At 47.9% G+C, this 16,582-nt stretch overlaps 1 protein-coding gene across 1 annotated transcript in view; it reads right to left on the reverse strand.

The window, feature by feature from the left end:
- Nucleotides 1-1,698: 1,698 nt before the first annotated feature.
- The window catches only part of vasna (vasorin a), a 21,363-nt gene continuing 6,479 nt past the window's right edge, over nucleotides 1,699-16,582 (reverse strand). The window contains exon 2 of the mRNA XM_042104840.1: nucleotides 1,699-4,636. Within this exon, the coding sequence (XP_041960774.1) occupies nucleotides 2,527-4,602 (2,076 nt within the window). The 5' untranslated portion in view covers nucleotides 4,603-4,636 and the 3' untranslated portion in view covers nucleotides 1,699-2,526. The remainder of the gene's footprint in view (nucleotides 4,637-16,582) is intronic.

Raw genomic sequence — 16,582 nt, forward strand, 5'->3', positions numbered from 1 at the left:
CATCCATTTACAACAAAAAGGCGATAAAAAGACAAAAGGCCTCCCAAAATCAACAGGGATCATCCACAAAAAAAGCTGTTATGAAAATATTTCAAATATTTTCAGTCCCTTGCGTGGTGTGAAACTGTATTTCTAGTTACTTTTCCAGTTCAACTATTTGGTTCTGCTCTCTCTCCCTCTCTCTCTCTCCATACATTCCCTGCATTGGTGCATACTATTCAGTACTTGTTGAATTCATATAGCGTTCAGAATCAACATATTTTTTAAGAAAAAGTCATTTGGAGAAATTACTGACTGTAGGAGTTAAATGGAATCCTTGGAGCAACGTTCTCCTGCATTTGACACTGTTGAAACACATAGAGACACAAGCCAGCTTAGCCCTTCAGTCAAAAAACAACAACTGTGCCAATCTCCTGTGGAGAAATCTTGTTTCATGAGATAACTCCCTCTGGAGATTCTTCAAAAAAACAAAAGGAAGTGATACAGATAGTGGAGAGTGATTTAAGAATGAGACGTTGCTGCCAAGCTTTTTCAAAGTCTGATGCTTAGAACGTGTCTGAAATCCTGGACTCCCAGACAGGAAAGGAATATATATATATATATATAAAAAAAAAAAAACATTTTTTATATTAGTCAGTTTTGTTTGAACTTTTCATTGTCTGGTTGGCAGCAAGTGTGCAAAACCAGTTCTGCTTGCGTAGCCAAGGCTTTCTTGAGCAGTAAGCAGTGGCGGGTAATGGAGCGGACCAGCTCAGAGAGCACGCCCGGCCTGGGCCAGCCCACTGGGGACCCTTGGACAGCCCGTATCGGCATAACATCAGGCCCAGCAAAAGGGTAGGAAATGAATGGCTTCCAAATCGCAGCACATACCCTTAATTAGGCTCAAAGTTAGTCCCTCTTACTTTCTTTTTGTTGTGTGTGTGTGTGCACATGTTTGTGTATGTGTGTGTGTAAGTAAACAGTAAATGTGTGTATGTGGTGTGCTCTGTGCGTGCGTGGTTGTGTGTGTGTGTGTGTGTGTGTGTGTTTACTATGCCAGTAAGAGTTTAGAGTGTGTGTTATGTTTACCCTCATTTTTTTCCATTTGTGTGAGAAGTGCCTTGAGGTTATTTATAGACTGCTGGTCTCATTGTGTAGCTCTTGACCGCCTATTTCAGGCTAGTTTGCTACAGCCACTACGTCTGTACAAGTCAGACATTCATGTGGTGAAGTTTAAATTTCATGCTTAGTATAGGCAAAGGATTTTCCACTCTCTATCAAGGATATGCTGGGGAAATGCTACAGTCTTGCCATATCGACAACAACAACATTGTCATCATTTAACATAAAACAAGGCAACAATAACTGACACATATCACATCAAGGTCTCTACAAAAAAAACATACAAAAGGTAACACAGGACAGAAGTAACCTTCAAAAAGTACCAATCACAGCACGGGCCCACACCCGTGCCCGCTCTCTTGTCCTCGTATCTTCAGCGTGTTTCAGCATGTCTTTCACAGCAATGGACCTCCTTTTGAAGGATGGTGTCCCTTAAGGAGGTGGGGGTGGGGTGAGGGTGGGGGAATGTCCAGGAGGGAGAGTGGGGGGGGGGGGAATGTCCAGGAGGAAGAGTGGGGGGGGGGGGGGAATGTCCAGGAGGAAGAGTAGGGTGGGGGGTAATGTCCAGGAGGGAGAGTGGGGGGGGGGGGGGGAATGTCCAGGAGGAAGAGTGGGGTGGGGTGGGGTGATCTTGAGCTGCAGCATGAAGCAAAACAAAATGCCATTTAAAAAAAAAAAAATCTGTCTCCGTACCAACATTTGTTGTTCATTTCCTTGTACATTTCCTCTCCAGCATCTTGAGGGAGAGAGAGAGGGATGAAGACCCAGTTACTAGTTTGTTTTGTTTTGTTTTGTCGTCAGTGCAACTTTCTCGTGCGGAGCCAGCGAGTGTCGACGAAAAAGAGAAATGGCTCGTGGCCACGGCGGAGGCGCTGTCCTGGTGTGTCCGCCGTGTCGCACACTGTCACACACCCACACACACACACACACACACACACACAAAACTTCTGTGTGTTTCCTCTCCCCTCAACCCTTTCCCTTCTTCCCTCCTTCCTCCTCTCTGCTCTCAGCCTGAGCCAGCATTGCAGCCTTCCCAACACCTTCCCCCATCTCACAGTCCAGCAACACGATTTGCAAAGTCTTACATCTTTCGTTTCATGTGTATAAAAAAAGTCATTATGATTACAAGGCAGACATATGAGAATGCAAAAGAAAAGGCACCTTCATTTTCAAGAGGTCAAAAATATCTCTGCAATTGCACTTACTTTCAATACTGTTTTTTTTTGTTTTGTTTTTGGCAAGCATATTTCAGCTGATTGGGTTTGCTTGCTCGTGACAGCATAGCTAGCATAGCTGTCTGCTGCAGACCCACCACGGAAGGCAGAATGGGTTCAAAGTCAGAGCGCCCTCCATGGGCCGGAGGTCTGAACTACAGAGTCACCTAAGCTCAGAAGTAAGTGAACTGAAGCGGTCTCTTTTCTCAGCTCAGAAGTACGAGGGTTTGAGGCTGGCCACGTTGTTGTTAGCGTTGCCTTGTCCCTGCATGAGCAGCGCCTCGTACTCCACGCCGTTGGGTGTCTGCGGGGGGCATGGAGCGATCTCCGGCTGCTTTTGCGGGAGCGCCCCGTTCTCCAGGCACGCCTTGACCCCCTCCAGCTCCAGCGGCGTGGGCTCGTCGGCGTCCAGCTCCACGTGAGCCGCCTTGGATCGCTTCCGCCGGCGGAGGAAGACCAGCACGGCCACCACGGCCGTCACCACCATCACCAAGGCCAGGCCGGCCAGCGCCAGAACGAGGGAGGACGCCACGGGGCCCTCGATGTGCGGCTCCACGGGCGAGGCCACAGGCGCGCCCGTCGTCCTCGCCTCCGTGCAGGAGCTGCCGGCGTCAGGCTCGCCCATGGCACTGGCGCACACCGAGTAGGTGCAGTTGGGCCTCAGGCCCCGCAGTGTGTACTCAGGGTAGGTGGCCGGGATGGTCAGGGCCATAGGCCGCTGGTCGGGGCCCGACAGGTTGCGGTAGGTGAGCCGGATGCCGCGGATGTGCGGCCGTGTTTTGATGTAGCGGGACAGGTCCAGGTGGATGGACGTGCTGGTCACATGCCGTGAGCTGATGTCCGGCTCCGGGGTGGCCGCCACTGTGACCACGGCGGCCTCCCGGAACGAGGGGACAAACGGCGACTCGTCCAGGTTCTCGCAGTAGAGGCCCGTGGTGTCAGACGGGCACAGACACTCCACCTGGCCCTGCTGGTTGAACTTGCAGGTGCCGCCGTTCAGACAGATGTTGGAGGGGCACATGAGCTCCTTGTGAGGCCCGTCGTCGCTGCTGGGGGACGCAGCAGGGTCCTGGACGCCATTGGCAGCGTCCGGTGGTGAGGGGGAGTGGACGACGCTCGGCGGGGCCGGGGTGGTGGTGCCCGTGCGCCCGGTCGGGGAGAGAGGGGCGGCGAGGGTGCTGCTAACGACGGGCGCGCGAGTCTGCACGGTGGTGGTGGTGACGGGGCAGCCGAAGTCCCGGTGCTCCAGGGCGGCCAGCACCTTGCCCGAGTTGCTGGGTGGGAAGTGACAGCGGGTCTCCTCAGGGCGGCTGAGCTCCACGCTCTGGCCACGCACCCAGGCGGGGAACCAGGCCAGCGGGCACAGGCAGTTGAAGGGGTTCCCTGCCACCGTCAGTTGGTTGAGCCGGGGGAAGAGCTGGAAGAAGCCCTCGGGGAAGCCCTGCAGGTTCAGGTTGCTGAGGTCCAGGCCCTGGAGGGCCACCAGGTTCTCAAAGTCCTCCTTGGCCAGCTGGCCCAGCTGGTTGGAGGCCAGGCTGAGGCGGATCAGCCCCCGGACGGACCTGAGCGCCGGGGGCATGGCGGTCAGCTGGTTATGGGACAGGTCCAGGACGTGGAGGTTGGTCAGGGAGCTCATGAGCTCCTCGTCCAGGTTGGTGAGCCCGAGGTCGGCCATCTGGAGCGACTCCAGGTTGGGCGTCTGGAGGTCGGCAGCGCTGGGCGGCGGGATGCGGTTGCGGCTGACGTCCAGCAGCAGGAGCCTGGGCAGGCGTATGGGCGGCAGGATGGTCAGAGCGTTCTTCTGCAGCTTCAGCTCCAGCAGCTGCTCCAGGCCCTCGAAGGCGGCCGGGTGGATGCTCTGGATGCGGTTGCTGTAGAGGTAGAGCCGCTCCAGGGTCACCAGGCCCGAGAAGCTGTGCTCGGAGATGTGCACGATCTGGTTGGAGGACAGGTCCAAGTTGCGGAGGGATGAGAGCTGCCCGAACACGCCGTCGGGGAGGTCCACCAGCTGGTTCTGGCTCAAGTCCAGCAGCTCGAGCGCACCCAGCCCTGCGAAGTTGTCTTCGGACAGCGTGCTGATGCCATTCTCGAAGACGTAGAGGTGCTTGGTGGAGGCGGGGATGGCGTCAGGCATGACGCTGGACTGCCGCTCCGAGCACATGATGCTGTTCCCCGGCAAGCAGGAGCAGCTCTCTGGGCAGGCACTGGTCAGCCGGAGCCACGGCAGGAGGGAGAGCAGGGGGAGGAGGAGGAGTGGTCGGCCAGGAGGAGCGCAGAAGAACCACATGCTGTCTGTCTCCCTCCCACACCAAGGAAGCGTCCTGCGGGGAACACACAACAAACAAGAGGCAGCTCAGAAACAGGACAACTTATGGAAAATCATGGTCTATGAATTCAGGCAGTGAATCAATCAATCAATCCAACTGAGAAAAATTTCATCATTTTTTAAACATAGGTTTATTACTGAATCCCATTCACAAGTTTTCAGTCGCATCACAGTTCGTCATGACAAAATAATAACACACAAATGGTGTTGGCGTAAAATGTACTAACTATTACATATTCAAACCATGAGTTGGTGCATGGATGCTCTTTAATGCATGATGAATTTGCTATTCTCTGTGACAGAAGCTGGATGGCCAAACTACAAAACAACAACAGCCTTTGCCAGTCTGGACTGAATAAAATGTCATTGTTGTAGGTTTTCATTTGCACTTAAGAGAAGAGAGCAGAGCCTCTTACGCAACCACTGTGACTTCCATTCTCTCTGTGTTTGCCATCGTGCAGACTACACATTCAGGAGGCCTTGAAAGTTCGCTCGGACACCACCCCGATCCTCTGCCCAGTAAAACATGCTCGGCCCTGTCGGACGGCGCTGTTTAGCGGGGTGAACTCATCTCATCGTTCCCTCTGTAAGTGGCTGGGTTGGTATGGTGCCTGCCTCTGCCCAGGAGGTAAGCCCACCCACACATTTAGGCTTGTCCCCGAAACATTGGGGTGGGGATGTGGGGGGTCTACCTATACAAACAAGTGGCCACTCCACACAAATATGCCTCTGCAATCACACACACACACACACACATACTTGCATATGCACATAATCAAACACTCTCTCACACATATGCACATAATCAAGCACACAGACACACACAGACTCTCACCTAGCCACCCACCACACACAGAGTTACGGATACCACACACACGACCAATAAGCCCCCAGGCTCCATGTGCAGCTCATAAGAGGGGCTGAAACGAGGCAAATAAACAGCCGAGGGAAGGAGGGTCGGCAGATGACCGCTCTGTTTTTCCACCTTCGCCCAGATGAAGCACAGTGTTTGGCTGTACGCAATACGCCTGGGCGAGCGCATGTGAGGGCCAACGCGTGTTGACTCTCGCGCTGATATCGCAAATCTCCCCTAAAAACCATGAGCAGCGTTTAGGGCACAAAAACAAATTCTGCCTAAGCCACAGGATAGCAAGCCCCCACTAGAGCAAAAAAACAACAAAAGAAGACATGGACCGGAGTGTGTGGTCTGTGGGCATTTCACAAAGTCTCCATTGTGCTCCGAAAAAACCGACACGAAATGAAGTGTCTGGTGTTGCCTTTCTTTCGGTGAAGGCTGAGACAGAGGTGGAGCTCCGTTTGGGCGCACGTCCCTTTGGCCTGAGGTGAGGAGGAGGGAAAGATATCAAAAGCACATGGCAAAAATCCCTGACCACTGGTTACCCCCTCGAAGACGGTGACATCATTCTGCAAGAAATATCGCTTTTCACTTCACTACTTTGGATGTTATTGCTTTTCACTGCTGGGATATCCTTTGAGATAAGAGGGAGAAAATGCATAGAAGAGGTACGGCAGTCAGATTTACAGCCATACTTGGCTGAAGGGCTTTGGAACCATGAAACATATGAAACATATGGTTCAACCCGTCACAGATTTTTCCACTTTCACCTTTCTACAGCAACCCCCCCCCCCCCCCATGGCCCAAGTTAATTGTTAATAATGTAGAAACAACAACATAAATATGTCATGCAGTTTGCAGCATTTTGCAGCATTTCCACACCAGGGCGCTGCAGCCCCCAACACACTCACGCTTTATTGGTCAGTAATTTCATACATGTGTTATCACTTCTGGCTAAATCTCTCAGAACAGGGCCACAGACATGCCAGATCATTTCCATGGAGTATATGGTGGGGTGAGCTGTCACATTCCCTAAAGTATGATTGCAGACCCATTGCTATTGGTCTCTTGGCAGCCTCCTGGCATCTCATTATGGCATACCAAGAATAATTGTCTCATATCTTGTTGTAGAAAACCTGCTGTAATTCAAATACGCTTTTCATGACAGCTGCTCCGTGTCAGAGTTTTAAGGGCGATACAAGGACTGCATTGTCCCGTTGGGATCATAGTTTAACGCAGATGGGAATGTATTTAGCAAAAACTGTCACACAACTGTCTTCTTGTGTTAAACCACATGCCACTAGGACACATCATTTGTACACCATAGCCCACTCCTCCTGAGGATTCCAGCGTTCCTTCATCAACTCCCTCGTTTCCTCGGGCCCCTCTCTCCTCTTGACCTCATGTCAATCTGTGGTCCCTCTTGCACATTGCCATAGCGCCCCCAACCACCCCCTACACCTTCCTAAAGCACCAAAAAAGAAAAAGGAAAAAAAACCCAGAAAACCCAACAATTCACCTCTGCTGAAACACCCCTCACCACCCCACCCCACCCCACTCCGAAACGCCAGGGTGGAAGTTGGAGCGAAATCCGAGCCCCTTTTTCATTAAAGCGGGCGACGGCTCCTCTCCCTCCTCTCCCCCGTCCTCGCCCAATGCTCCCTCCTGGCCAGTGCATGATCCCACCGGCATGGCTGGAATTCGCAATAACCCTAAAAATCCATCTTCATCACAGGAAGGCAGGAGGAGGCCAGCACTGGGCTCGCAGCTGAGAGAGAGGGAGGGAGAGAGAGAGGGATAAAGAGAGGGAGGGAGGGAGGGAGGAAGGATGTAGCCAAGGAGCAGGGAGGAGAGGCACTGTAGGTATGGGAGCTGCAACTGAAACTCAACTCTCTTCTCAGATGAAAGAGACTGAAAAGAAGGCAAAAATCAGTGCTGGGGTGAAACTGACTTCAAAAACAAACCAGGTCTTGTCAACGAAACCCTATCATGAACTCAAAAAGCCATCCTAACACTCTAATGTGTCATATGAGGATATGACCTCATCACTACCCCTACTGTAGTAACTCTTATCCTCTCCATTGTCTTCCTAATCTCCCTCTATAGATAGAAAAGCGGCAAACTGGTTTGGTGTTGCTTCTGCCAGGTGAGTATGTGGCAACTTTGTTTGTTGTCCAAAAGGACACATACCTTGTATTCAAGAACCAACCTTACTGTCAGCAGGCATACCACATCCTGCATCGCTAACCGCTAATACATTGGCTTACACTCTTCCTTATATGGTGTTTGAGGTTGGGCACGGCCCGGGTGGTGGGTGGTGAGGTTGGAGGGTAAACAGGTGAGGGCACACTGTAAGCGGACGTGCGCACTTGCTGTATGTGTGGCCGGGTGTCGTGTGACAGAGTAAACATAACCAGTGCTACGAGCGGGGAAACCGCAGCTCTCCTGCAAATCTCTTGTCCCACGGAAAAACATCATTACAGCCTAATGAAATATGGATCAATAAACCACCTTATCCCCAAACCCTAAACCCTCTCACTCCCCCCTTCTTTCCCTCTCTCTCTTTCTCTCTCTCTCTCTCTTTTGATTTAGATCTTGCCTGATAGGACTGTATGCTTGCCTTGCCGATATGAATATGGTGAACGAATGCCCAGCAGTTATGAAATACGGAATAATAATACTAATAATGTCCATCTGTGCCCTGCTTAATAGGGCTTGCTATTCTTTCTTAGAAAATTCTTCTCTCCAAAATCATTTGGCTTTGAATGCTAAGCCACAGGCTGAGGGATCAAATGGACGAGAGAGAGGGAGGGATGAGGGAAGGAATGAAAGGCTTACGGCCAAATTTTCCCCATATTATTTGCTTTGGTCTGCTCTCTTCTCTCTCTCTCATTTCACTCTCTCTATCCCTCCTTTTATATCACTCCCTGTCTCACCCATACTTTCAGCATGTTCAATGATATATTACTTTTTAATTCATTGCATTCTTACCTCCAGCCTCAAACTGTGAAAATCAGAAAGGGACCCACAAAGTTCCTCATCCCCTGTTTAATTTGGGAGACCAAAGCCCATATAGGGTTTAGCCACTCCGTCACATTTACAGAGCTGGAGAATATGCCTGGATTATGGAGAATAGGCAACAAAAGCTACAAACTAAAATACACCAATTGGGCTTTAAATTGACCTTATCATTAGATAATACTCATTATAATTATGGTTTTAATCAGTAACATAAATATTATGTAAGTTTGATAAGAGAGAGTGAAAGGTGATAAGACAGGTTTTGTTAGTGTTCATATATTTTGACACAACAAGCAAGATAGTTTTCCCCAATCTTTCAGTCAACATTTTTCATCCATTTTCTATCCACTAACACACAATCAAGCACTACGAATCAGCAAGCCATAACAAGTCATCAGATTCAGACCACACAGCTCTTCAATTAAACTGAAGTTCATCTAAACCCCTACCATAATTACAGTGCTTTTAATTAGTCAGCTGCAAAACCACTAAGTCGTCTCTATACATGTAGAAGGTCTGCAGCTCAAAATCCAAAGGGCTAGTGACTCATGCTAACTGATACTTGGTTGTTTGTTAGAGCCTTGGGCCACAGTGTGATTCGTGTCTTCCACTTGGCAGTGGCAACTTGGATCGTGAAACAGCAATTAGGTTTGAGCAATATCTAAGTGAAATCAAAGATGAGAACTTTCAACCATTCACCCTTCCTCAGTTTCACCACTTCAAAGGACGCCGTAAAGTTCTACAAAGTATCACAAAATGCCATTGTGCGTGCTCCACAACACCACAAAATGCCTTAAAGTAGGCCTTAATGAATACCTACAACGCCACAAGCAGGCCATTAAATTCAGCAAGACGTTGCTTAACACCGCATCAATCAAAATACTGCATTAATGCATGAGAGGCGGAATCAATTGCAGGGAATAAATCAAGGCCTTGAGAAACGAGAAACGTTAGGCTAAATACTTTGGGGAGTCATAGAGTGGTGAAGTCCGAGACGAGAGATGTAGTCCACTGAGTGGATTCGCACAAAACCAACATAACTTTTGAAGTCTATCGAACAATAGTACTTTCTTGACGTGAAAAATTATCTTTTAAATTCACACACATCATATGTGAAATTTGTGGCACATTCAACTGGACCAAAAAATAATTGTTATTTTTGTCCAATTAACTCCCGTTCATATTTTTTTGAAAGATAGGTCCCATGGACCGGAAGTAGAAGGGGCGGGACTTCACCACTCTATTGCGTGGAGCAGAATATTCACGAACAGCATTCTGAACTGATCCATCTGACTACAGTGTCAAACATCAGAACCTAGAAATGCAATGGAATGTATCCCAATCTGTTGTGTACACTTTAGCCACACATTTTAAACACAGTTCTGCCCATTTCTCGTCAACAACAAAAACACGTTAAACTTGTTCAAATCTGGTTCAATATAATCCTGACATAAGGGAGTGTGACATGGAGTGTTGGCAGTGTCTGAGGCCAACTGTAGCGTAGCGCAGGCAGGCGGTCACTGTGGCTGGCCCTGGAGCGCGCGGTGACAGGCCCCACCGGCGGGGACTAGACTTCAGTAATCCTAACAGAACCCGACACTGGCGGCGATAAAACACAACCCCGTGGGTGGCAGGCCAAGGCTCCCTGCGGAGCGGAGCGGACAAGTGACCTGGCGTGTCGCGGAACACAACACCGATTGTAGCGGAACGTGGCAGCAGAACGTAAAGTGCAACATAAAACATGCACACACACACACACACACACACACACACACAGCAATTAGATCCTGTGACTCCACAGAAAGGCCATATTCATCAGAGGACACACTATTGGCATTCAAAGGCATCCACAGCTGCTACTTCCTGATCAAAAAACTACCCCTCATTAGTGCCCCCCCCCCCCCCTCCACACACACCAAAATCAATCCCCTTTATACACACAAACACAAAAGCAGCTTACAAAGAAGGCACACGTGAAAAGACACTTAACCGCCCCCCCCCCAAACCCCCCCAGTCTGTCTGTCTGGGACTGCGGGGGAAACATGGGGTCTGAGTTACACTCCCTGATGCAGCTCAGAGCCCAACGCGTGGCTCTGTCTGGTACAGCTGCAGCACAAAGACATGAAGGGGGGTGGGGTGGGGGGTGCACGTCAGTGTTAACTTACATTGTAAAGCCCGAAGGCTAGACGACACGTTTGCAGGCTTATCACAGAATGTGTGTGTGTGTGTGTGTGCGTGAGTGTGAGTGCATGTGTGTTTGTATATATATATGTGTGTGTGTGTGTATGTGTGTGTGTGTGTGTGTGTGTGTGTGTGTGTGTGTGTGTGTGTGACTATGTGCACTCATACAATCAGGCGTAAGTAGCAGTTGCATTGCACTGCAACCAAGGTCTTAACTAAATCCTAACTAATGGCAGTTAACGGGTTACTCCGTTAACTCCGAATAGGACTGCTAAAGACTTCCTGTCTGTCTGGGCCAAACAACCAAGGGGCACTGAAGACTGATGACTTGCTGTTAAACAAACCCAAAACAAACCAAACACACACTGACAAACACACACACACACTGGACACACACACATGCACACACACACACACAGACACAGAGAGAGAGAGAGTAACTGGAGCCTTGTGCAAACACACGGGCATATCTGGGTGTTGATCTAGCTGGACAGACACAGCCCTGCTCTTTGTTTGTCCAGAAGCCCCTCAACTGCCATCCGTGGCACCTCCGCCTCTGTCCGCTGGGCGATGCGTGATGAGCAACCCTCAAACCGCTCCACGCCTCACCCACCCATACATCTCCTATAGAGACCTATAGTGCATCATAAGGGTTCCTTTGTAGGTTACCCTGCATGAAACATGTGCATGGGGTCAACTTCTCTCTCTATCGCTCTCTTTACTTTATCTCTCTCCCTCTCTCTCTTTACTTTATCTCTCTCTCTCTATCTCTCTCTATATGTATGTCAGTGTGTTTCTTCAGGGCCCTGCATAATCGCTACCCTTCTTCACCTTATCTCTCTCTCTCTCTCTCCCCCTACCCCCAATCTTCTCTCTCTCTCGCTCACACACACACACACACACACACCCACACACACACACACACACACACACACACACACACACACACACACACACCCGTTATCAGATAAAGCACTGAGCATGATTCATTCACATGAGCCGATGGCTGAAGGTGACGAAAGCCTTGAGGGGGCCCCACTAATCCCACCCCCATCGTCCCATCTCCACGGGCTTGGCCCTCAGCAATCCATCACAAGACACAACACAATACCCCCACAACTGCCACGCTCATCAAAACACTCAGAGCTGATATTACAGATACAAGTAGCATGTGCATACCATCACCATAGTAATTATTGTATTATGAGTCATGTCACTTGTGGATACCATAATTCATCATAGCCATTTTTGTATTGTGTTTACATGTAATTTGTGCATACCATAATTTATCACATAGCAAGAAGTATATTATGTATACATGCGGTTGACCTATCAAAGTAATTACTTATTACTGTAAGTGAAGCAATTTACTTTAGTAATCAGTTACGGCAGATACTATGTGAGCCGCCTATTACTCAGCCTTTAAAGACATCGGAATAGCTCACTATAGAAGAAGTCTTACAACTAATGCAAATGAAAGTGATGATACACACAAGTTGTTTACGTGTGCAGTACAGCATGGGGTCACACTCAAACTGACATTTAAAAACATCAGTTCCAAGACCACTTCCATGTGCCATCTCACCACCCTGCTATTCACAGTTCAGTCCTGTGCTAATCAACATCACAAAGATGTTTCATGACTTGTCAATATACAAATCAGAGAATGACATCACCTTACACAGTCATCACACACACACACACACACACACATATGTACACACACACCACAGTCACTTGCTTTTTTACATAATGCCCACACACTTAGAAACACGACACATAAACACTATCCAGTATGCCTCCCTACAGGTGCAGTGATGATAACGACTCGTGCCTTCATAAAAAATTCACACCTGCACCGCCCCTCAATATCACCAGTTCTGTCAGCGAGCTTTATCAAGCCCAGAATTCCTTCTAGTCGAGGTCCAAGTTGGACGTGTTTCAACAAATGTTCCATGTTCTCAACAGATGACCTGGCACCCCAGCCCCGCATACTGACAACTAACATTTACACTCCATAATCATTTCCAAACGGCGGTCGTGTGTGTTTGGAACATTTTTACGGCAAACTAATAGGAGTAAAGCAGGTATGATGAACAGCTTGCCCAGGGGGTGAGCATATCATGAGCAGATGTGCAGTTCTGCCTTATATTGTGCCAGGAGGATGAGATGGAACCGATCGGCCGATCGTAGGAAAGTAACGTAACGGCAACATGCGAATGAGAAAACGGCACAAAATCAGTTCTTAGGAGCCAACTAATGAACACTCGACTGTGTTGTGTGACAAGGGGACTGGGGGAGAGAGTGGGAGAGATAGACAGAAAGAGAGAGGAGGGGAGTGAGAGAGAGAGAAAGAGAGGAGGGGAGTGAGAGAGAAAGAGAGAGGAGGAGAGAGAGAGAGAGGAGGGGAGTGAGAGAGAGAGAGCTGTTCCATTCTCTCCGACAGCTTCTCTGTTTGTTTTAACTGCAGGACTGCCCATGAGGTCAACCATGCAGATATCAGTCAGAGGGAGGCCATCTTGAGAGAGAATAGAGAAAGAGTAGGGAGAGAGAGATGAGAGGAAGGTGGCCTGCTTTAGAGAGGGAGAGAAGCCAATTGTACTGCTGTCTGTTGTCAATTCAGCGTCTGTCCTAGATTGCAACTAATTATGAGAAATGTCTGGTCCATAACTGAACCGCATCAAGGCCACATCGGCTCCAAAGTCAACTGCTGCCTGAGTGTTTGACCATGACTCACGCATGAATTAAGTTTGCTATTGAGACCCAGGTGACTGTGTGGAGTCAACAACTCGCTATTGTTTTTGAGGAGAAGCAATTCTTGGAGAAGCAATTCTTATGGACTGTCAACGTTTTTTCAGTCATGCGAGGAGAAGATGGATCTGTGTTTTCACAAGTCCTTCACTACTGTGTTTTGGCTGCTGTCACCCCTGGCGCTTTTGGAGTTCGATGCGTGTGTGTGTGTGTGTGTGTGTGTGTGTGTGTGTATGTATGTGTGTGTGTGTGCGTGTATGTGTGTGTGTGTGTGTGTGTGTAAGTGTATGTGTGCGTGCGTGCATACTGGAAAGTTGTTACAAGCCAACTACAGTAGAATTGCGTTGGAGAGCGACTTGCATTTACGCCAAATGCAATTACCAGAAGAATGGATGAAGACTTTACAAGTATGGCAATTTCGAAACGGGCATGACTGAAATAACAAGGAATTTGCTCAACTTGTTCATTCTTGTATAAAAACCTATCATTTATCGCCTCACTGTGTCAGTATTCCTCAACAGTTCCGCAAGGGATCCTTTCTAAACATAGTGCAGTAACTGTCTGTTCAAGTAGACTGCTGTTCTGGTATTCCGACACGGAGATGCAATTTGTCTCAGTCAGTGAAACCTTTTGCTTTGAGGCGTGTTTGCATTGCCCGTGGGTCAACGACCTCGGATCGCTCGAAAAACTGCAGCGCACACGACTAAGTGAAATTTCGCTGCTCATTTGACATAGCGCTAGAACGTTAGGTTAAGCTTGTGTGTTTGCCTCCTCGGCCCATTTCACCATATTGGTTCTTTTGGTTCAGTTTGTGAGGTACAACTACATTGGGGGAAAGGCAGGGGTTTGGCATAGCTGGTGCAACAACAGCACCTCATTCAGTGCACACAGCGGAACGGCAGACGTCAGGCAAACCATTGAGAGAGAAGAAAGAGAGAGAGAGAGAGAGAGAGAGAGAGAGAGCTTGTCATGCTGCGCTTAGGGGAAAAGGTGTTGACACATGACTCCTGGCAGTTTTATCCAGCCCTGTGTGTGCTGAATGGTGTGTGTGTGTGTGTGCTGAATAGTGTGTGTGTGTGTGTGTGTGTTGCCCTGTGTGTGTGTGTGTGTGTGCCCTGTGTGTGTGCTGAATGTTGCACTGGACGTGCCTTTGCACTTGAGTAAGCAACAAAAGAGCAAGAACAAGCTAACGCTCACATTTTTCACCCCATCCTCTGTAGGTGCACAAAGATAAGCATTGTTATGCACAACTGGACATCAACATACACACACACACACACACACACACACACACACACACATACACATGAGAAATGAGAAAAGATTTGAACGTTGAACGAACTTTGAATATGGTACTAACGTTATAGATATCATTCAGTAGTGAGCAACTGCTAAATAAGCTATTTGTGACTTAGACTTAGAAAGACTTACACACATCAATAAATGGAATACAGTAAAAAGGAGTATATTGCACTTCCCTAAAAGGCCTAATGTCATAAATAAATAAAACTAAAACTACTGCACGGTACGTCACATATATTCCTCCTGTTATACCCCTCATCTTATTTAATTAGGTTATTGCCATAGAATGAATGAGTTTTTTGCTCGGTTGGTTCTGATTATTATGCACAACTGGAACACATACACACGCACACACACATACAAGCAAGCAATGCACATATTCTTTGAACGTTATATAGACATCGTTCAGTATCAAGCCTTTGCTAATTAATCATTTGTGATGATTAAATATTTTTCCATAAAATCTATGGCAATATCATCAGATTTGTTTTGATTCTGTCCGTCATTGGCACAGATCTTTCTAGGCTGATGCCCAAAGTTCATGTATTTGCAGCAAGGCCGTAATGAATGCAGCTGTATTCTTCTGGGATTGCACTGGCCAGAGGCATGGCTTCCAGATGAACATACACACATTGATCTTAATCAGTGCTGGGGCGGCAGAGCAGTGGGGACAGCCAGGAGAGAAAAAGGACGTGTTATGTGAGCCTTGTGCCTCTCTCTTGGTCTGCCATGTTTGTTTTTCTCTCTTCCACTTCTCTTTCTCTCCTTTTCTCGCCAGTGTGTCCACTGTCTTTACTTTGCTTTGGTCTGTGGGTATTTTTCTCTGCTTTCCATGTCTCTGTACTCTCTTCTTTGATCTCCCTGCCTCTCCCTCTGTTTCTCTGTCCATTCCACTCTAATTCTTTTACCTCTTTCTCTCTGTCATAAACTCTCCTCACACAGCATGTACTGTATGTTTTGTGTGTGTGTGTGTAGTTGTGCGTGTGTGTGTGTGTGCGCGTGTGTGTGTGTGTGTTCCTGGCTCGTATATTTGTTGATGTGGACATCTTGTTCACAGATGAGTTGCCGCCTCTTCAAAGGGGCCCGGCGTGAGGATCAGACACTGGATGGTGGCGGTGGTGGTTAACGTCCCACCAGAGACGAGCGTTTCACAGAAAGGAACACGGAGAGAGGGAGAAACAGATGAGGAGAGAGAACGATAGAAAGCTATGAGAGAACACTATGATTGATGTCTTCGAGAGATAGAAAAAAGAATGCAGTAAAACGGATGATGAAGCAGACAGGCCTGCTAATACGCTGTTCCAGAGGTCCCATCGATTTTGTTTCATTACGAACACAAGGAACATCACGAGAGTACATGGTCCTATCCTAGTGTTTCTCAAACTTTTTCAGACCAAGGACCACTTAACCAATATTAAAAAAACTCACGGACTATCTAGATAAAAAAAATAAATAAAAAAAAACAGTAGACCTACTTCAACAGTATTATTACATAATAGGCCTACTCACTGAACCACCTTGCTTATTGTGTCAGAGGATTCGTATGATTTAAAGTGGTGTAGCTTATAGGCAGTGTTGCTCCGCCCCTATCTTTCTTTGACTCTGACTCTGGTGACATCACATGGATATGCACAATAACTCTTCTAGTGAGAAAATACTTCTTCATAGAATAGTGTGATAGAAACACTACATTTAGGTAAATAAATAAACAATATTTCAAAACATCAATTCTCATCGTCACATATCGTAAACGTGCTAATTACCAACCATTTCGTTCGAAAATTCTAAAACAATGATGTTTTTTAATACTTCAAAATAACATTTGATAAA

Source organism: Alosa sapidissima, chromosome 9 (genome assembly GCF_018492685.1).
Source record: "Alosa sapidissima isolate fAloSap1 chromosome 9, fAloSap1.pri, whole genome shotgun sequence".
NCBI lineage: Eukaryota > Metazoa > Chordata > Actinopteri > Clupeiformes > Clupeidae > Alosa > Alosa sapidissima.